Source organism: Mesoplodon bidens (assembly GCF_964165515.1).
Source record: "Mesoplodon bidens genome assembly, chromosome: 6".
In the NCBI taxonomy this organism is placed as follows: domain Eukaryota; kingdom Metazoa; phylum Chordata; class Mammalia; order Artiodactyla; family Ziphiidae; genus Mesoplodon; species Mesoplodon bidens.
Window position 1 is genome coordinate 26,454,463 of NC_138162.1, and position 21,775 is coordinate 26,476,237.

Genomic DNA, 21,775 nt, shown 5'->3' on the forward strand with positions numbered 1-21,775 from the left:
CACTACCAGCCCAGTGTGTCAAGATGGGAACATTTTTTCATTTGCCTGGATGTGTTTCCATGTCACTCCGAAAAAGAGTTGCTTCCTGATGGGGCTTTTGTAAGACCTCAGTCAGATAATGTGTGCAAAATAGTAACCACCCTGTTATTCACTCAATGTGGCTCTGTGACGGGAACTGTGTACTTCATCTGCATTATTCGCCCAAGCTGATCCTCCCAGAAACCCTGAATTGGGTATGATTATTATCTTCATTTTATAAGGAAACTGGGGCTCAGAAGTTAAGAGACTTACTCAAGGGGACACAGTGAGTAAGTGACAGGACTGGGATTCAATCCCTGTTGTTGTTTAATACCAAAGGCCATGAACTACCTCAGAGAGGGAGGGTACTTTGACTGTAAAATGCCATCCCAACTGGCAGAACAGGACACAGGCCTCCATTAGGGATTCCGGGTTTGTTTGTTTGTTTGTTTATTTTAATTTATTTTTGGCTGTGTTGGGTCTTTGTTGCTGCACGCGGGCTTTCTCTCGTTGTGTTGAGCAGGGGCTACTCTTCATTGTGGTGTGCGGGCTTCTTATTGCGGTGGCTTCTCTTGTTGCGGAGCACAGGCTCTAGGTGCGCGGGCTTCAGTAGTTGTGGCACACGGGCTCAGTAGTTGTGGCTCATGGGCTTAGTTACTCCACGACATGTGGGATCTTCCCAGACCAGGGCTCGAACCTGTGTCCCCGGAATTGGCAGGCAGATTCTTAACCACTGCGCCACCAGGGAAGTCCAGGGATTCCAGGTTTTTTAAGATGTAACTGCCTCCTAAATTTTTCTATCCTTTTCTAACCCTCTGCAGAACGACATGGGTTAAAAGAACCAAAGAGAGTGGAGGAGCTATGCAACAAGATCACAAGCAGCTTAAAAGAGCATCAGAGTAAGGGACAAGCTTTGGAGCCCACTGAGCCCAAGGTCCTACGTGCCCTGGTAGAACTGCGGAAGATCTGCACCCTGGGCCTCCAGCGCATCTTCTACCTGAAGCTGGAAGACTTGGTGTCTCCACCTTCCATCATTGACAAGCTCTTCCTGGATACCCTGCCTTTCTGAGCAGGAGCAGCCTGAGCAGGGAGCTGCCTTATCCGCTAGCAGCCGCTTGCTAAGCAGCGGAGGGATGGGTCTGGACACCTACCATTTTCTGTCCTTTCTTAAGAGAAAAAGCAAGCTCCTGTAGAAATGAAAGACTTTTTTTTTTTTTTTCTGGCACTTTTCCTTACAACTGAAAGCCAGAAAACTTGCAGAGTATTGTGTTGGGGTTGTGTTTTATATTTAGGCTTTGGGGTTGGGGTGGGGGGGTATAGTTCATGAGGGTTTTCTAAGAAATTGCTAACAAAGCACTTTTGGACAATGCTATCCCAGCAGGAAAAAAAATAATAATAATAACTGTTTTAAAACTCTTTCTGGGGAATACAGTTATAGTTGGTTTGTATTTAAAAACAAGAACAGCCAAGGGTTGTTCGCCAGGTTAGGATGTGTCTTGAGATTGATCCCTTTAGAGTACACTTCTTGTATCAAGGGTACGTATGTGGTGCAAACAAAGCAGAAATTCCCTCTTCCTAATTTCTTTCTTCCTTATTTTATTTTAACAAATGGTGAAAGACGGAGGATTACCTATAAATCAGACATAGCAAAATGATAATGGCTGTTCGCTTCCATATACAAGTGCAATTTTTAAAGTGCTGTCTTACTAAGTCTTGTTTATTAACTCTCCTTTATTTTATATGGAAATTGAAAGGAGGCAGTCATGTTAGCAAATGACACATGCTAATTTTCCTAGTAGAGGCTTTGTCCACCTGCCCTTTAGAACCCTTCTGAGGTATGGTCCATCCAAGAATTTAGGCCATTCTTGATGGATACAGATTCCTGCCCTGACTGTCCAACTGTCCTAAAGGGGGCTCAGATTATAAGATGGATTGCATACAGCTTTTTTTTTGTCATGTTCTGTAAATCCAGCCGGAGTTCCCTAAACTTTCTTCAATTATAGAAACCCGACTGACACATTCATTCAGAAGGCCCAGGAGCATTCAATGAGTTTTAAGCATTTGAACCCTAGATGAGAACATGCAAATGAGTAGGAATGGATCATACAGGGTAAGCACCAGGGATAATAAGGTTTTTAAAATATATATAATTTAATTTTTGTTATTGGTTAAAGAGATAATTTTGGAGAACAAGCAAGTCTTATTATAAAAAAAAATAGTGTGAATGTAAGTACTTAGAAAGGATTAGTGGGCTGCGTTTCAACATTCCGTGTTCGTACTCCCTTTTGTATGTTTATACTGTTAATGCCATATTATTATGAGATAATTTGTTGCATAGTGTCCTTATTTGTATAAACATTTGTATGCACGTTATATTGTAATAGCTTTGCCTGTATTTATTGCAAGACCACCAGCTCCTGGAAGCTGAGTTACAGAATACTTAAATGGGGTGTTCACAGTGAACTTGGATACACCAATTAGAAATTAAATAAATATATATATAAATATAGCAGGTTACATATATATATTTATAATGTGTCTTTTTATTAACCATTTGTACAATAAATGTTACTTCCCATGCGGTTATTTTATGGTTCATTTGCAGTGACTTTTAAGGCAGTACTGTTTAGCACTTTGATATTAAAATTTTGCTTATGTTTTGCTAAATTCAAATAATGTTTGAAGATTTTTAGGTCTAAAAGTCTTTATATTATATACTCTGTATCAAGTCAAAATATCTTTGGCCATTTTGCTAAGAAACAAACTTTGAATGTCAAACTGATGTCACAGTAGCTTTTGTTAGCTTTAAATCATTTTTGCTTTAGTCTTTTTAAAGGAAAAAGAACAAAACTATGCTGTTTATATTGTCATTAAATTATACAATCAAACAAATGCCAAATGAATTGCCTAATTGCTGCAAACGATAGCCAAGATAGCAAATCATATATGTTTTTTTCCAAGAGTCATTCTGATATTTGATCATGTATTATGTTTGTGTGAGCTTTTGTGAGAGATTATTATTTTTATATCAAGATGATAGGATCTGGAATGTTAGGATCTTGGAATGTTAGACTTAGAAGGGGCCTGACTTGTCAACTAGTCCACCCACCCTGAAGTTCATAGAGGAGAAAACTGGGGCCCAGCAAAAGGCAAAGAGTTACCCAAGGTCAGACAGCTGGTAACAGAATCAAGACTAGGACCTAATTCTTCTCTCCATGGTCTTTTTACTTAATTTACTGCACCTGTAGGGAAACAGGCTTTTAGAAATAACCACTAATATTTATTTACATTTTACCTTGAAAAAGTAGTACTTTTGCAGTAATTTTTTTAGCTTATATGCAAACACAATAAACATTATTAAATATCAGGAAAGCTAACGTTTCGTACAAGGTAGCTTCAGACCAAATTCTAAATGAATTTGGATAAATTAGAAATACTGTGCATACATATAACCCTTTTGTGCACTGTTAGTCTTGGAATGTTAATCCTTGTTTTTTTGTCATGTCTATAAAGGAAAAACAAAACAAAACAAAAAAACAGAGCCCTAGAGAAATGCTGTCACTTTTCATTTTTACACCCATCAGATTTAAGGAAAAGACTTTTTAGCCAATATTGATTGGTTGGAAGGAATGAAGGTTTTTAGTTATAGGTCCAGACACGAGTGCTGAAAATAAAGATTATAGCTAGCGTTCTTCTTTCTGTCTTCCATAGTTATTACAACTATGAGAGCCCCCCCACCAAGTCATCTATCAATTCAAGTCTCTTTTTTTACCTTAATGTTGACACACAAGTTTATACAGAGTGGATGACCAAACTAGCTCAGATGAGGGCAGCAAGAATTAAAGCAGGTGATTCTTCCCTTGTGGGAGAGCTCTCTCAGTGCGAACATGCCTTCTGTGGGTGGAAATCAGGAATCCACCAGCTGTTAATGGAGAGTGCCTTGCTTTCATTTCAGACAGCAGAGTTTTCCAAAGTGTCTCTGCTCCTCTAACAGCATTGCTCTTTAGTGTGTGTTAACCTGTGTTTGAAAGAAATGCTCTTGTACATTAACAATGTAAAGTTAAATGATTAAATTAAATTACATTTTATCAATGGCTACTGGTGTGTTGAATAAGCACGCTTCATTTAACAGTATTTTCTTAACCATTTATATAATGGTATTTGCTGTGAACTCTTAAACATATCCCAAATGGATTTTTTAAAAGGCTTACTAATGCTGAAAAATTAATAGGCATTCTGAATTGGAAATATATTAAACCTCACTGATTGGGAAGAAGGACATTCTAAATTCAATAACCATTTATTGACTACTTCCTGCAGGCAAAGCACAGTTGGGTGCTTTGAGGAGATACAAACATGCACAGTGTATGAAGTTTTTGCTTTCAACTGTATATAACATAAGTGGAGCTAAAAATCTGTTGCCTAAACTTATCGTTTAGGGGTATGAAGGATTTATTTCTATATCAAGATGACAGGATATCAGTTGTTTGTGAACCAGAATTTACAAGAATCAGTGTAAGAGTTCTCAAAGATTGATTGGTACTCTCTGCCTTTTTGCTGAAGCCATTACTACTACATTGCTTAGAAACCCCTCTGTGGGCAATGCAAATACAACTTTTATTCAGCTCTACCCCAAACACATATTCCAAGTTAGTACAAATATGGTTTTTTTGTGTGCACTGATAGCTCAAAACTAGAAACGTGGGAGCTCTCATGATTTTCTTTATTAGTTCATGCATAAAGTATTTTCTAAGTGCTGTGTGTGGTCTAGGAGCCAAACCCTTCTCCCTGCCTCTTGCCAGTGCCTTCATTTCCTCAACTATAAAATACAGTAGGAAGAGAATGAGAGATACAGCGGAGCACCGTCTTGCATACAAATTCAAATATAGGTGCTTGGCCCAAAGGGAAAAAAGAAAGGGGGAGTGGGGAAGCTCCTTTTTCGGAGACTCTAGGGGCAAAAGTCTGGTTTGAATGGGGAGGGAGGCAAGGAAGATCAGCTCTAGATAGGGGCATTTATTTACCTTCGGTTGAATTTGCATAAGTTAAATGCACAAAGATAACGCAAGAAGTTAATTGTTGACTTTAAAAAAATTGCTGTAAAACACACATAAAACTTATCATTTTAACCATTTTTAAGTATCCAGTGATGTTGAGTACATTCATATTGTTTAAACAATCTCAAGAACTCTTCATCTTGCAAAACTGAAGCTCTGTTCCCATTAACAATAGCTCCCCATTCCTCCCTCCCTCAGCACTTGTAACCAAGGGCTTTCTGTCTCTGTGAATTTCACTACCCTAGGTACCTCATATGAGTGGAATCACATGGTATTTGTCCTCTTGTGTCTGGCTTATTTCACCTAACATAATGTTCTCAAGAGTCATCCATGTTGGAGCATGTGTCAGAATTTCCTTCCTTTTTAAAGCTAAATAATATTCCATACAACATAATATACCACATCTTGTTTACCTATTCACGTGTCAATGGACACTTGATTTGCTTCCCCCTTTTGGCTATTGTGAATAATGCTGGTATAAACATAGGTGTACAAATATTATCTTTTCAAGACTTTGCTTTCAATTCTTTTGGCTAAATGTTGACCTTTGAGCTTAAGTATTATGTAAATTATTTTCAAAGATAATCTTGATTATATGTGATTTGGGGTTTGTTTGTTTTTTTTGCCTTAGGCACTGATTTCAGACCCTCCCCATTTCCTTCTCTCTGGTAGCTCCACGAGCAAGCTGCTTATAAACCTTTGTTCTAGGACTAGGAGAAAAATGGGAAAGACTAAAATCAAAAACGGAAAAGACTGAAATCTAAGAGTATTAAATGGTCCATCATCTTGTCCAACTACTTTTCTTTGAAAAAGCCCATACTTTTCTTTGAAAAAGCCCATACTTTCAGCCCAATGGGTTGAAAATCTCATCATGTTTCAAAGAGGATTTTTGCACCTTCTATTATATGACATCCCTCACCATGAACAAAATTCTTCAAAAGATATTTAAGAGAATTATTCCTCAGGGTCATCGCTGAGTTGTGACACTAACATAGACAATACTTTTTGTTTGTGTGTTCTGTTTGGTTAGTGTTGCAAGCACACTCATTCCTGTTTTTTTTTTTTTTTTTTAACTCTGCCCATTTCATGGCTCCAACTGGGAGCCCAAGGATCACTGGCCCCTTACCCGATTACCTGCTATGATGCTGGTCATCCTCCGGGCTGGGGCTCTAAGGGCATTTGATTCAAGGAGAAGAGGAGACTCAACATTTGTTAGGCATCTATTATGTGTGCCAGATACTCCAGTAGATATGCTCATACATGATCACACTTAATGCTCACTACTTCTGAGAAGGTGTCATTATTCCCTGTCTGAAAATGGGGAAAGAGGCTAGGAGAGGGTGAGTACCTTGCCCAAGAGCCCATGGGATTTGAACACATGTCAATATGGCTCTGCAACCCCTGGCAGTCTTCCTGGTGCTGGTCTTTATACCCCTGCTCCTCTCTGAAGCAGAAAGAGCATTTACCCTCAGTTCCTGGCTCATCAGCAAGTGGTAAGGAACTCTACCCAAGCACCAGAGCTACTAGCCTATAGAGTGACACAACCTCATTTTCTCTTTCTGTCAAATTTATTACCTGTCCTACTAATTCTTCAGATTCCTTGACTCATGTCCCCCACCGTTTTTTCTCCAGGTACTCTAACTTTGTCCCTCACCAGCCTTAGACCCACAGAGCCTTGTAATAATGAAGCCCTGCTCCACTTTTGGAATCCCTTTCTGGTGCTTTCCCCTCTAAACACAAATGTTCTCTATACTCAGAGTGGACTGCAATCATTCAACCCCTCACAACTCTTTCCTGCCCCAGCCAACTTCCCAATTTCCAGCTGATTTAAAACTTACACTGAGGCGCTATAGTCAACAGCTTAACGGTTGTCCTCCTTCAGATTCTACAACCACCTCTCTGTTCCCTTCTGACCACGTTCAGTAAACCCACAAAGACCAGCCTCATCATCCCCATAATCTGCTTTCCTTGTCCCTGCAGAGAGTTGCTGGAGCAATGCAGAGAACCAGACAGTCCTTGACCATCCCAGAGTTGTTCTCTTCCCAGCAGCCTGGCCTTCATTTTGCCCATTGAACATATGAGTCTCCTAACACACTTTCCACCTTTTATTCCTAAAATCCTAATTTCTTCCCCCGATCATTTCATCCTTGAACATTTTCCTTGCCAGTTTCTAATCAATTGTTTAGAATTATACAAAGGTGTTTTTAAGTATATATAAAGAAAGACACATAAATATACTAACCTAACATAGCTGCTCTCATATGTTTCATTGTCCATATGAACATACTTAGGTTTTTCTTCTTATTTTAAAAAAATAAAGAGTACATCCTTATATATTTGCATTTTTGCTTCCTACATTGCCGAGATTCTATGGGAAACTAAAATAATATAAAATTGGAAAAATAAAACCGATTGAAAAGAAAAAAGTAAAGTAATTCATATATACAAAAAATGAAACTGACTTAAAACCAAAAAATAATTATAAAATGATTTATACATACAAAACAATACTATAACAAACATCTATGAACTTACCACCCAACTCTAGAACTGTTGGAATCTCTATGCTTCCCTAATCGTATTGCCCCCTTCTCCCCAACAGCCTGAATTTTGGTTTATCATTGCATATGTATATATTCCTAAACAATTTACTGTTTAGAGTTACACTTTTAAAATTTTATATTAGTTGTATCATAAGGTATACATTTTTCTGCAACTTGTTTTTCTCTTTGCTCAAAATTATGTTTATTTATCAACAGATGAATGGATAAAGAAGATGTGAGGTCTATATATACATACACACACACACACAATGGAATATTACTCAGCCACAAAAAAGAATGAAAGAATGCCATTTGCAGCAACATAGGTGGACCTAGAGATTATCATACTAAGCAAAAAGTCAAACAGAGACAAATATCATATGATATCATTTGTATGTAGAATCTAAAAAAAATGATACAAATGAACTTATTTACAAAACAGAAGTAGACTCACAGACATAGAAAACAAACTTATGGTTATCGAAGGGGGTAGGGGTAAATTAGGAATTTGGGATTAGCAGATACAAACTACTATATGTAAAATAGATAAACAACAAGGTCCTACTATATAGCACAGGGAACTATATTCAGTATACTGTAATAGACTATAATGGAAAATAATCTGTATATGTATAACTGAATCACTTTGCTGTACACCAGAAACTAACACAACATTGTAAATCAACTATACTTCAATTTTTTAAATATATGTATCCATGATATCATATGGCTCTAATTCATTAATTTTCACTGCTTTGTAGTACTTCTTTTAGTACATTATAATTTCTTTATTCACTGTCCTGTCAATGGTTATTTAAGTTGTTTTTAAGTTGTTGTTTTTAAGTTGTTACTTAAGTTGTTATTTAAGTTTCCATGTTCTTACTATTACAAGCTATAATATCAGGAACATTTTTGTACACATCTCTTGATAAACACAGGCAAGAATTTTTCTAGGCTAGTGGTTTTCAAAGTGTGGTCCCAGGACCAGTAGCATCAGCATCACTTGGGAACTTGCTAGCAATGTAAATTCTCAGGTCCCACCCCAGACCTACTGAATCAGAAACTCTGGGGATAGGGCTTAAGAATCTGTGTTTTAATAAGCCCTCCAGGTGATTATGATGCATGCTAAAGTTTGAGAATCACTGCTCTAGGATTACCAAGAAGTAGAATTGCTAGGTTATAAAGTATGCAAATCTTCTCCTGTGCTGGGTATACCAATATTCTTCAAAAGTGGTTGTACCAATTTACACTCTGAACAACATTATATGAGGGTTCCATCTGTTCTACATCTTCCCCAACACTTGAATTCATCAGGATTTTTTATTTTTGCTAACTCAGCATTTATAAAATGGCACCATGTTGTGTTTTATACAATTATGAATAGAGCTGCCTATTTACCTACAGGCCTTTGTGTGAACATGCTTCATTTTTCTAGAGTAAATACCTAGGAGTGGAATTGCTGGGTAGGTTTAACTTCATAAGAAACTGTCAAACCTTTTTACATAGGAATAGAATATTTAGCCCGGCACATAGCTACTCAGGATAAACACGTTTCTCAGACTTCCTTGCAGCTAGGGGTGGTCTTGGCACTGTGTTCTGGTCAATGGGATATAAGTGAAATTGTCGTCTGGGTACTATGTCCTATATGTCACTCTCTCCTTCCAGATGGCATTTGACAGTGGCCTTCTGGAGACAACATTATTATTGTTTGGCCCCAGAAAGTGGCTTTATGGGTAGAAATTTCAGCTTGGAGAAGAATCAAGAGTAGTATCATAATAGGTGATATTTTAGGATGACTTGTACATAGGGCTGGTCCTGGAATATGTCTGATTGGTATTGTAACCCACATGTTAGCTGGGGCCTCTTCTCCTTAGGATCTAGAAGGGATTGTTTTGAACTCCCTATTCCACAAATAGTGAGGTCCAAAGACTTCCTCAAGATATCTGCAAATTCTGCCAATTTTTGCATTAGCTCTGGCTTCAGTTTCCCAGTTCTGTTTGCTTAGCTCTGTTAATGGACTATCTTGCTGTACTGCTGATGTCATCCCTATTTCTGGTGTTGCTCTAGAAGTAGAACCATCTCCCTACCCCATCAGTTAACTGTGGTTGAAGAGGAACATGCATTGACCCTTCAGAAAATATTGTGACCTGAATAGTTTAAATCTGAAGGGGCTGTAAATATAGTGGCACTGTAACTATCATGTCTAGTATAGTAGGAAGCTTGACTTGGCTCATGAAGCCATTGTGAAGGGTAGTTTTGGTAGAATCATCCTCAGTACCTAGCACAGTGCCTGGTTCACCAGAAACCCTTAGAAATGCTTACTTAGTGAATTCAAGTTAGTCATTGATGGAGGTGGGAGATGGAAACCACATCAAATTCCCAAGAGATAGACTATGTCATGATTTTTGAAGCTGGTATCTAGAGCCAAAGTGTCTAGTCTCATATTTTTCTGAACTTCAATGCCAAAGAGAGAGAGAGAGAGAGAGAAAATCAACACAACCCCAAGGAAGGTTTGTTTTTTCCCTTCCCTTTAGAAAGCAGCTGTCAGTTTAACTTATCCCAAAATACTGTCAGTGATGAGCATGACTGAAAATGCGTTTTATCTGTAATTAGAGAGATTACATTAAACACTATTATTTGCAGACACACATTGAATTAACCCTAATCGAGGCTAGCAAATAGTAGAGCCTGCCTATTTTTCACCTCAAAATTTTTAGAAAATTGTGACAGTTGACACACGAGGGACAATGCTGACAAGATTCCTTTCCATCAAATGCCAGACAGTAATTACAATTGCCTTTAAAAATGTTTTAAGCAGTTTCGTTAGTAAATCAGAAGTTGCCACAAATCATGCTGATAGTTTCTAAACATGGAGGTTGTTGACTGTGCATTCCAATATGAGTTTAATGAATTGATTTTCTAAGGAATTTAACTTTTCATGTTTTCAGGTGTAATTAATTCACTCTGATTAATGTGATTAGCATAGATATCAGTGGATTACACATGATGCCCTCTATTTATTCACTTATTTTTAATCTGCCACACTGTCCATTGGGAAATTATATATGTGTCTTTTGGGGGAAACATCTTGCTCACGGCTCTGATCACATTGGATTTCTGCAAAGCAAAATCCTGGTAGGAATTCATTGATTATTTACAGGCTATGCAGCAATGTACTTTTGTTTGAGGGACCTATTACAGTTTACACCGTTCCGGGCTTTAAAGAGCTTATAATCCAGAGGGGAAGATGAGACAAACATTCCGATGCAAGTCACTCACAAGGAAGAATGACTGTCCTCAAATTCTTCTTTTTCTGAGCACTTCTCCCCTCCTCCTCTTAAATAATGCTATTACTCAATGGCCCTCCTCTTCTCCAGTGTTTCCCACTATCCTGGGTACTCTTATCTGTGGCTTCAACTACCACTCCCAAATCTATATCTCTAACTCAGTCCTTGCAGATGCCTCCAGGTAGCTTCACCTGTATATCCCACGGGTACTCCAAATTTAACATACCAAACCCCAATCTCCATCCAAACATGCCCCTCCTGTCTTCCCAATCTCTGTAAATGCCTCCTCCATCCATCCAATCAGCCAAGCTATACTATTATTGTGAGTCTCAGGACAAGAAGAAATTCATTTATTCCCCATCGTTCTCAAAATTTAACATTCATTTTAACGTTCATTAGAATCATCTGGAAAGCTAATTTAAAGCACAGCTTCCTGAGACTCGTGCCCAGAAATTCTAATTCAGTGGTCTGGAATGGGATCCATGAATTTGCATTTCTAACAAGCTCACATGTGACACCAATGCTGTTGGACCAGGGGCCACAGTTTGAGAACCATTGCCCTAGATAATGAATATAACATAGACACATTTCCATGAGCCGTCAAATCCCTAATCGGTGAGCAATCATTGCTAGAGAATGAAGGCCCAGGAAGTAAATCTCCTCTGGAGAAAGCCTCTCTGCATCAATCAGAGGCAGTAAGAATTAATGAAAAGGCATGTGATTTAATTATTCCTTCATCCATTAACTATGTATGAGTGCCTACTCTCTGCGAGGCACAGTGCAAGGCACTGAGCTATTCTCTGAGATACAGTGCTGAGTAAAACCATGACACAATCCATGTTTTAACAGGTGAATTCAGGCACTCCACTGAGACTTAGATAATCTGTAAAATGGGGACTGTACAGACTTTATGAGAGATATCAAACAGAGGACTAAAGTAAATGCCTAATTCAGCACCTGGCACACTGATTCTCAAAAAGGATGCTGAATAATTGGTAATTAGTTCTTTTTTTTTCATGTGAAAATTAGCCACTCTAAAGTGCTATGCAAATGCTAGTTGTAATTATTTTTAGCATTATTTCATAGACTCCTCAATGAGTTTACCCAGGTAGTTTTTGATTAAAAAAGAGTACTGGTTTATTTACTTATGTGTATATACATAGAAAGAAGTTCTGGAAAGATATATAACAAATTGTTAACAGTATTTATTTCTCTGTGGAATAATTATGATTAATCTCCAAAGATTAATCTATATTTTCTAGATTTTTTTACTTCTTTCTCTTTTTCTTACTTTTTAAAAATTGAAGTACAGTTGACTTACAATATTATATTAGTTTAGGTGTACAACATAGTGATTCAGTATTTTTATAGATTATACTCCATATAAAGTTATTATAAAATATTGGCTGTATTCCCTGTGCTGTACATTACATCTCGGTGTCTTATTTATTTGTTTCTAAATTTATTTATTTATTTATGGCTGTGTTGGGTCTTCATTGCTGCGCATGGGCTTTCTCTGCTTGCGGTGAGTGGGCGCTACTCTTCCTTGTGTTGTGCAGTCTTCTCATTTCTGTGGCTTTGTTGTGGAGCATGGGTTCTAGGCACGCAGGCTCAGTAGTTGTAGCTCATGGGCTCTAGAGCACAAGCTCAGTAGCTGTGGTGCGTGGGCTTAGTTGCTCTGCGGCATGTGGGATCTTCCCGGACCAGGGCTCGAACCTGTGTCCCCTGCATTGGCAGGCGGATTCTTAACCACTGCACCACCAGGGAAGCCCCCCTTCTTTTTTTTTTTTTTTTTTTGCGGTACGCGGGCCCCTCACTGTTGTTGCCTCTCCCACTGCGGACCACAGTCTCCGGACGCGCAGGCTCAGCGGCCATGGCTCACGGGCCCAGCCACCCCGTGGCACGTGGGATCCTCCCGGACCGGGGCACGAACCTGCGTCCCCTGCACCGGCAGGCAGACTCCCAACCACCAAGCCACCAGGGAAGCCCCCGCAGCCCCTATTTTTTAACCTAGAAGTTTATACCACTTATTCCCCTTTCTCTATCTTGCCCCTCCCCCCTCACCTCTTCCCACTGGTAACCACTAGTTTGTTATCTATAACTATGAGTCTGTTTCTGTATTGTTATATTCGTTCATTTGTTTTAATTTTTAGACTCCACATATGAGTGAAAACATACAGTATTTGATTTATTTCACTAAGCATAATAACCTCAGGACCATCCATGTTGCTGCAAATGGCAAAATTTCATTCTTTTTTAAGGCTAATATACCATAATATATATATTAATGTATATATTCTGTTATATCTTCTTTATCCACTCATTTGTTGGTGAAAACTTGGCTATTGTAAATAATGCTGCAATGAACATTGGGGTGTATATATCTTTTTGAATTTGTGTTTTAGTTTTCTTCAGATGTATACCCAGTAGAGGAATTGCTAGGTCATATGGTAGTTCTATTTTTAATTTATTGAGGATCCTCTATACTGTTTTCCATAGTGGCTATACCAATTTTCATTCTCACAAACAGTATACTAGGGTTTCCTTTCTCCACATTCTCACTGACACTTGTTATTTGTTGTCTTTTTGAGAATAGCAATTCTGACAGGTGTGAGGTGGTAGCTCATTGTGATTTTGATTTGCATTTCCCTGATGATTAGTGATGATGAGCATCTTTTCATGTACCTGTTGGCCATCTGTACATCTTCTTTGGAAAAATGCCTGTTCAGGTCCTCTGCCCATTTTTAAAATCAGCTTGTTTGTTTTTGTGATATTGAGTTGTATGAGCTTGTTATTAATCCCTTATCAGACATACCATTTGCAAATATCTTCTCCTGTTCAGTGTGTTGTATTTTCATTTTGTCAATGGTTTCCTTTGCTGTGCAATAGCCTTTAAGTTTAATTAAGTCCCATTTATTTATTTTTGCTTTTGTTTCCATTGTCTGAGGAGACAGATCCAAAAAGATATTGCTAAGACTAACGTCAAAGAGTGTACTGTCGGGCTTCCCTGGTGGCGCAGTGGTTGAGAGTGAGCCTGCCAATGCAGGGGACATGGGTTCGTGCCCCAGTCCGGGAAGATCCCACATGCTGCGGAGCAGTTGGGCCCGTGAGCCATGGCAGTTGAGCCTGCGCGTCCGGAGCCTGTGCTCTGCAACGGGAGAGGCCACAACAGTGAGAGGCCCACACACCGCAAAAAAAAGAAAAGAAAAAAAAAAAAAAAGAGTGTACTGTCTACGTTTTCTTCTAAGAGTTTTATGGTTTCCAGGCTTACATTTGGGTCTTTAGTTCATTTTGAGTTTATTTTTGTAGATGGTATGAGAAAATGTTTTAATTTCATTCTTTTCCATGTAGCTGAACAGTTTTCCCAATACCACTTATTGAAGAGACAGTTTTTACCCCACTGTATATTCTTGTCTTCTATGTAATAAATTAATTGACCATAGGTACATGGGTTAATTTCTGGGCTCTCTCTTCTGTTCCAAGGATCTATGTGTCTGTTTTTGTGCCAGCACTATGATGTTTTGAATGTTAATGTTGGTATGCTTGATATTGTCCCAGAGGGATTCATTTTTTTAAATTTGTTTTTCTTTTTGCTGTTACAACTGGGTGAATTCCACTATTCTATCCTCGAGATCATTTATGCATTCTTCTGTATCACCTAATCTGCTATTAATTCCTTCTAGCTTTTCATTTCAGTTATTGTATTCAGCCTCTGACTGGGTCTTTTTTATATTTTCTAGTACTTTGTTGAATTTCTTACTCTGTTCATCTATTCTTTTCCCAAGTCTAGTTAGCATTCTTATTACTATTGCTTTGAACTCTTTATCAGGTAAATTATTTGTCTCTGTTTCATTAGGGTTTTTTCAAGGACCTTATCTTGGTCTTTTATTTGAAACATCTGCCTCTGTTTTCTCATTTTGTTTACCTTTCTCTGTTTGTCTCTATGAAATTAGGTGAAACAGTTACCTATCCTGGTCTTGAAGGCATGTCCTTGTGTGGGAGGGTCCCTATGCAGTCTGCGTGTCTCCAGCGGCTTTAGGGGAAGAGCTGGATCTGAAGTGAGCATGGGCCATGTCTTCCCCCCTGCACTGGCAGCCACCACCTTGATGGGAGGTAGGGCTGGAATCAGTGGGGCTGGGTGCAGAGAGCCAGGTGCCAGCACCAGTTTCTCCTAGGCTCAAAGGCAGTCACCGCCCTATCGTGGTGGGGGTCAAGGCCAGAGGGGCTGGAGCAGGAGCCCTGAGGAAGTTGGGCTTCTACCCGGTGTGATGGAGTCTCCACCTTGGTTGGGAGCATGGTCAGAGCCTGAGGGCTTGGGGCTGCACTTCCGAGCTGGTTCCACTTTTCCCCCAATCTGTGGAGCTTGGTTAGAGGCTGGGCTGGGGTCAGAGGTGGAACTGAAGGGGTTGGAGACACACTGTTCAGCTGGTTCTGCTCCCTCCCGGGTGTGAGCTTGTGATGGTGGCGGGCTCCTGCTAGAGGCAGGGCCAGACCAAGCTTGTTCATCTCCCTCCAAGCGTGAGCACACTCACTGGCAGTGGTGGCCTCGGCCTTAGCGGGGAGCAGCGGCGGAACAGGAGCCTGGTATGGGGTGGGGGGCAGGCCCTCAGAGCACCTGGCAGTTTTCAGACCGCTGCTTCCACACTGGGACTGGGAGCAACCAAGTTTGTGCACGTGACCTTCAAGAGCAGAGTCTCGGTTTCTTACAGCCCTCCGGTAAGCCCTACTTCTTTTCAAACCAGCTCATGTTCCTAGTGTTGAACCCCAGGGCTGGGGTGCCTAATATGGGGCTCGAACCCCTCACTCCTTAGGGAGGATCTCCAAACCTGTGATATCCCCGTCCTGTTCTGGGTCACCCGCGAGGGGTGCAGGTCCTCATTAGATCACTTCTCCTTCCCTCCTACCAGACTCTGTGTGGTCCTTTCGTTACAGCCTAGGTCGTAGGAGAGTCATTCTGCCAGTTTTCATGTCATTCTCAGTGAGAGTTGCTCAATATGTAGTTGTAGTTTTATTGGTTTTGTTTTTTTTTTGCGGTACGTGGGCCTCTCACTGTTGTGGCCTCTCCCGCTGCGGAGCACAGGCTCCGGACGCGCAGGCTCAGCGGCCATGGCTCACGGGCCAAGCTGCTCCGCGGCATGTGGGATCTTCCCGGACTGGGGCACGAACCCGTGTCCCCTGCATCGGCAGGCGGACTCTCAACCACTGTGCCACCAGGGAAGCCCGTAGTTGTAGTTTTGATGGATTCATTGTGGGGAGGTGAGCTCAGGGTCCTCCTGTTCCACCATCTTGATCCTGCCTCCTGCATTTTCTAGATTTTATTAAACAACCATATAGGATTGGTGTAATAAGCATTTAGCAAAGGGAGAAAGAATGAGTCCACAGGACCTACAAGGAACAGGTAAACACGTGGAAGCCCTCAGGCAATGTTTCCAAACTAGGCTGCATATTAGTATCAGCTGGGGAGTTTTTAAACATCTAATGGCCTGGCTGCCCCCAAGACCAATTCAATGTAAATCTCTGGGGCTAGAACCCAGGCTTCAGTAGTGTTTAAAGCTCCCCAGCTGTTTTCAATGTGTAGCCAAAGTGGAGAACCTCTGCCTCAGGAGAACTCCTGGGTTTTCTTGTTCTTGGTAGGTCCTGGGAGTCCTGGCTTATGGGGGCTTCCTGGATCCCTACAACCAAGCTCAGCCCCAGGAGAGACATCAGTGTTCCTTGGCTCCCAGTATGAACATAGTTTTGTTCAGATTTCAGGATAAATGGATGAAGGATGAAATGAAATGGATCAGGGCTAGAAATGACTTTGGCCACTGGATGAATATAGGGAGAAATAGTTGAAAGAAGATGTGAATTAGAATATCTGGGTTCTTTGTGAGGTCTGTCATCCAACAGCTATGTGTTCTTAGGTTGCTTTTCACTGAACCTCAGGTTCCTCATGGCTCTGCCTTTCTGTGATGCTATTAGGATTAAATGAACTAAAACACATGAAAAGAGTTTTGTGAAATGTAAGGTACTATATAAGTATTATTATTTTTATTATTTTGTAACTAATAATATGAAGAATGCGCTCAGAGAAAGATAGTATCTGAGGAAGACACGAGAAAGGTTGAATTATCCTCCCATAGGAGACCCAGGCCTCTGGATGGACAGGGGGAACTAAGTTCAAAGCGAATCAAATAAGGGGCAAATCCATGGACTGAAATGAAAAGCAACTTGACATGCTAAACACGAAACACTTCTTTCTCAGAAATCCAGAGAAGAGACTCTGAGAAAGATCTTCCCTTTGCTTTTATGATGGCTTCCAGGAATTTATCCCAAAGTGGTGATGTCTCAGAATAAATAGGTTTTCTTCTCATAATTAAGCCAGAAGTTCTGGAAAAGGGCTGAGCACAAGGCTGAATTCACTACTGAGATTGCTTGCAGTTTAGCTTAGGTCGCAATGAGGCGATCCCTATGTGTCATCAAAAAAAGAGTCCTTGGGCTTCCCTGGTGGCGCAGTGGTTGAGAGTCCGCCTGCCGATGCAGGGGACACGGGTTCGTGCCCCGGTCTGGGAGGATCCCACATGCCGCGGAGCGGCTGGGCCCGTGAGCCATGGCTGCTGAGCCTGCGCGTCCGGAGCCTGTGCTCTGCAGGCGGAGAGGCCGCAACAGTGAGAGGCCCGCCTACCGCAAAAAAAAAAAAAAAAAAAAAAAAAGAGTCCTTGCATATAGCTTTTTAAATCGGTGGTGGTTTTCCAGAATCCTTGCATCTGGACAACAGCCTATGTATGTCTCTAGACTGCCTTTATTTTCCTCTGAAATTAATTTATTCTTTGAAAATAATAGGCCCTGGAAGGAACTTTACTGCAGCACTCTTTGTGGGAGGAGCTCAGCTTTAGAAAGGGCCATCTGAGATATCATTTGACGTGGGTCATGATGAAGAGAGCTGAGAGCTCCTTAAGCATAGGGACCATGACTTTTTCATCTTTGTATCCCCTACATGTGCGGTACCCAGAAAAAGTACACAGTGAATCAATGCCCTGGAAGCATATCCTGTAGGCACAGTCCCTAGCTCATGGTAGGAAATTAATAAATATTTGTGGAAAGAATAGCATTGTCACCATGTCTAACACACTGACAATGTCCACTATCGTGCAAGCATGTTTTCCTTTTGTTCATCTCAGCCCACTATCAGCTGCAACTTCTCCCATAAAATGGAAATCTATTGACCCACATTCTCAGGGTTAATAGGGGTCTATACTGAAAATAAACCATAGCGTTTGTATGGTACATTATAGTTGTGTTACTTTTTTATAATTATTACAGACATTTATTTAAAATAATACATTTACAGCCCAGATAGTTCTACATTGTATATTCCAGGTTTAACTAACTTCATAAAAAGACTTTGAGAACAGCTGCAGCCACAGATTTTTAAACTACATGATTATTTCTTTGCCCATTCTTCTCTCTCTTTTCTTTCCCGAATAACCTCTTTCAGATATGGTTCAAGGTAGAATTTATCCTCCTCATATTTTGTCCACTGCTCTTTAGGCAAGATCTGCTGCCTCATGGTCAGGTCCAGTGCTCTCTTAACGCAGAACACCCTGTTGTTATAAAGGTTCTCAGGAAGCCTTCTTATGGATTCTTTTACATCGTCATTCTCATATGTTGTATCATCTCACATTAAGCCCAGTTTATTGAACCCGACAGCATTGTAATACCATTTTCAGATACCCTCCAGCCGTTTGCTTGACGCTGCAATAGCAGGCTTGCTTGCCATTTTGACCCGAGACCTAGCTGTATTATTGAACTGGAGCTTCACAACTTGAGGAAGAATGACTTGCTATCATCATTGCAGGCAAAAGATAAAGGAAACGTAAGCAAAGAGAGTGACAGCTTTCTGGCTTGGGCACCTGAGTGGATGACAGTGCTATTCACTGAGATATGAAGGAGGTATAGTTTTGAGGGGAAATAGGACACATTTAGTTATAGACCTGCTGTGTTGTAGGTGCCTATCATCCAGGTGGCGGCACTGGGTAGACCACTGAATATGCAGGTATGAAACTCGGGAGACACCTGGATAGATACATTCTTGAGCACTATCAGCATATAATAGTTATAGAAATCCAGGGAAAAAATTAGTATAGAGAGAAGAACAGTGAGAGCAATTTTAAGGGGAAGGATGTGATAGGCCAGTAGCAGAGGATTGAGGAGAAAGGTGAAAATGGACACAGCGTGAAAGAAGAGAAGGTAGTGTGGAAGGGGCCATAAGGTTAAGGGGGAGATTTTTAAAGATTGGAAAGACACGTTTAAATGCTAATGGGAAAAGACAAGATGGACCTGCTAGGCACCTCTGTATCTGTTCATCACCACATTTGACCACAATAACCCTCAAAAAGTGTTGACTTCAGCCTTTCAGACCTTTAGCACAAGTTCCTCTCTTAGCCAACTCTAACTCATACAAAAAAATGGAATTCTAGGAAATGAAGCTCTCAGTTCATCCAAGTTGATATATCACAATCCAGCATAGTTCATCCCTTGTCAACTTGGTGTCTACACACGCTCTTTAACTATATTTAATTTCCAAATAAAACCATCAATGAGACCATGCTTTTGTATAACATGATTAAACTACTCTTCACACAACTGAAAACATGCTAACCATCTCCTAACCAAAAGATACACAAAGTCCACTTCATCTATCCTGAAGAGCAAAGTTTTGCCATCCATCAGGCACTAAACTGAATCTTCAAAAGGCTATTACATAATTCAATCAGGTGAGCTGTTTCTAGGTGATGGGAAGACTAGTATTGTCCTCGTTTTCTGTAAAGTGAGTTCTCTGGTCAGCAATAATGCTCTGTGGGATACGATGACGGTGCATAGCGCTTTCTGTAAGTCCATACATAGATGGGTGTTTTGGGAAGAATCACTGAGGAGGGGAAAGCAAATCTATATGCAAAGTAAGTATCTATTCTAGTAAGAACAATACACTTTCCCTTCCATTACGGAAATGGCTCTGTATACTCAGCCTGATGCCAGGTGAACTGAGAAACAATGTCATATATTTGACTGGTGTTGGTCTTGGCTTTTGGCAGTTAGGGACTCAGTAGTGGAGGTAACCAGACTGGCTCTTTAACCAGCAACATGGACAACCTCTATCCCGCAGCCATGGCCACTTTATTTATGAATGCCTTGGTCGAGGACAGGAGTGACTGGGGAAAGAGTTTGACTGACATCCACAAAACAGGTCATCTTGTCTACCTGATTAAGATCTTGCTCTTTGGTTAGCATTCACCTGGGACACGAATATCATATTCTGTGCTCTTTCAAAGAGGTCTATCCTCATACCTCTTCTCCAGAACTCATTGCCTCCAATTCTCCAAGTCATCTTCCTTCCAATCCAAACTCAGTGATTTGCTCATGAATTAATGTAGAGCAATACTTTTGTTCATCTCTCCTTCCAGGCAAATTAACCAACCAGGTGTACTGCTTGGAGTTTTGACCACCGAAGAGATTTCTCTTCATCACTGACCTTCATAGTCACACTGAGTGGAGCTATAGTGCTGCAGGCATCCAATTTCAACTTCTGCCAGTATTTTTGGTGTTGATTTGGAATGAGAGACTGAAGAGGGGTGTGAGCTTAGAGAATAATTCTGGAGAGAAGGGAAAGAATTTTGAAGAGAAAAGAGAGCTGCTGTCCACAATGGAAAACTGGGGAAAGAACAGAGATATTTAACAGATTTTATTAATGTTTAAAATATAATTTTTCAATATAGAACCTCTTCCCCTAGTCCCACGGGATTTTCAGTAAAATATTCATTTCTCATCCATGCATGGAAGAGGTGGACCTACAGTGGGAATACATCAAAATGCTGAGTGCAGTCTCAATAGTAGGCCTGGAGCAACAGCTTAAGCTGCTCCCAGGAAGCCTGCTACACCCCTGTTATATTGGCGAAAACCAATGCAAAGCACTGTTATTAAATTGCTGTGAGCAGTTTCTGCCCTGCAAGAATACACTTTGAGGCAGATTGTCCTTTGTTTCAGGAGGCTAAAGCCCTGAACTGGCCCTTTAGTCATCCAAAGTTTCTACCTGTTTTTCTTGGGAAGATCTGTTGTGTAACATAAATGCAAATATTTTTGCCTAAAAAGCTAAATGACTGTGGTATAATATAAATTGTCCTGGCTAGGTTTTAGCAGCCAAAATTATGCATCTACAGATTTTGTTGCTTCTTTTTGGAGAAATGTTTATTTTCTTTGTAGACAATTAAACTGGAAGTTCTTCACCTAGAACTGGTTGCTTACTCCTGTGGATATACATGTGCCCTTATGTGCAGAAATAGGAGCTGTGAGGAAAAGAAAGGCAGGGGGGACATGTAAGTGAGGTCTTCACCTCGCCCTGGAATAGTCTTTAAAAGCTGGGCTTGGTTTGATGCATGCCAGCTGTTTAATGTCTTGTACATGGGACATGTGTTTAAGAGCATGGACTCTGGGGTTAGATCACCTTTGTCTGAATCCCCCCCTCTACCATTTACAGGCCATCTTGCCTTGAGCAAATTACCTAACTTCTCTGTTCTTCATTTTCCTTATTTTAAAGTTGGAGGGATAATAGTTGTTACTCTATAAGGTTGTTGAGAGGATTGAAATGAGTATGTAGAGAGTTTAGCACAATGCTTGGCATATAGTAATATCTCAATAAATTTTAAAACAATCAAGAAAATACTGATACTGGGCTATGATTGTTTTGTAGGAACCAGCAGGTGAGGCCACACTCCTTTGGGTAGGCTGGAGTCTCTTCTGGAAAGGTAAAATTCCTACTGGCACTCATCCCAAGAAGATGTGGATTCCAGGAGCAGATGATGGAATGAGAAATCAAGGATAGGTAACATGAGAAATG

At 40.4% G+C, this 21,775-nt stretch overlaps 1 protein-coding gene and 1 pseudogene across 2 annotated transcripts in view; one reads left to right on the forward strand and one right to left on the reverse strand.

Annotated features, from left to right (window-relative positions):
- The window catches only part of NR4A3 (nuclear receptor subfamily 4 group A member 3), a 38,048-nt gene extending 33,940 nt beyond the window's left edge, over positions 1–4,108 (forward strand). The window contains exon 7 of the mRNA XM_081236308.1: positions 840–4,108. Coding sequence (XP_081092434.1) covers positions 840–1,087 — 248 coding nt within the window. The 3' untranslated portion in view covers positions 1,088–4,108. The remainder of the gene's footprint in view (positions 1–839) is intronic.
- A 14,210-nt stretch (positions 4,109–18,318) lies between these two features.
- On the reverse strand, positions 18,319–18,661 carry LOC308618682 (cytochrome b-c1 complex subunit 7-like; annotated as a pseudogene). Its single transcript has one exon. The product of its transcript is annotated as a cytochrome b-c1 complex subunit 7-like (transcript).
- Positions 18,662–21,775: the final 3,114 nt, after the last annotated feature.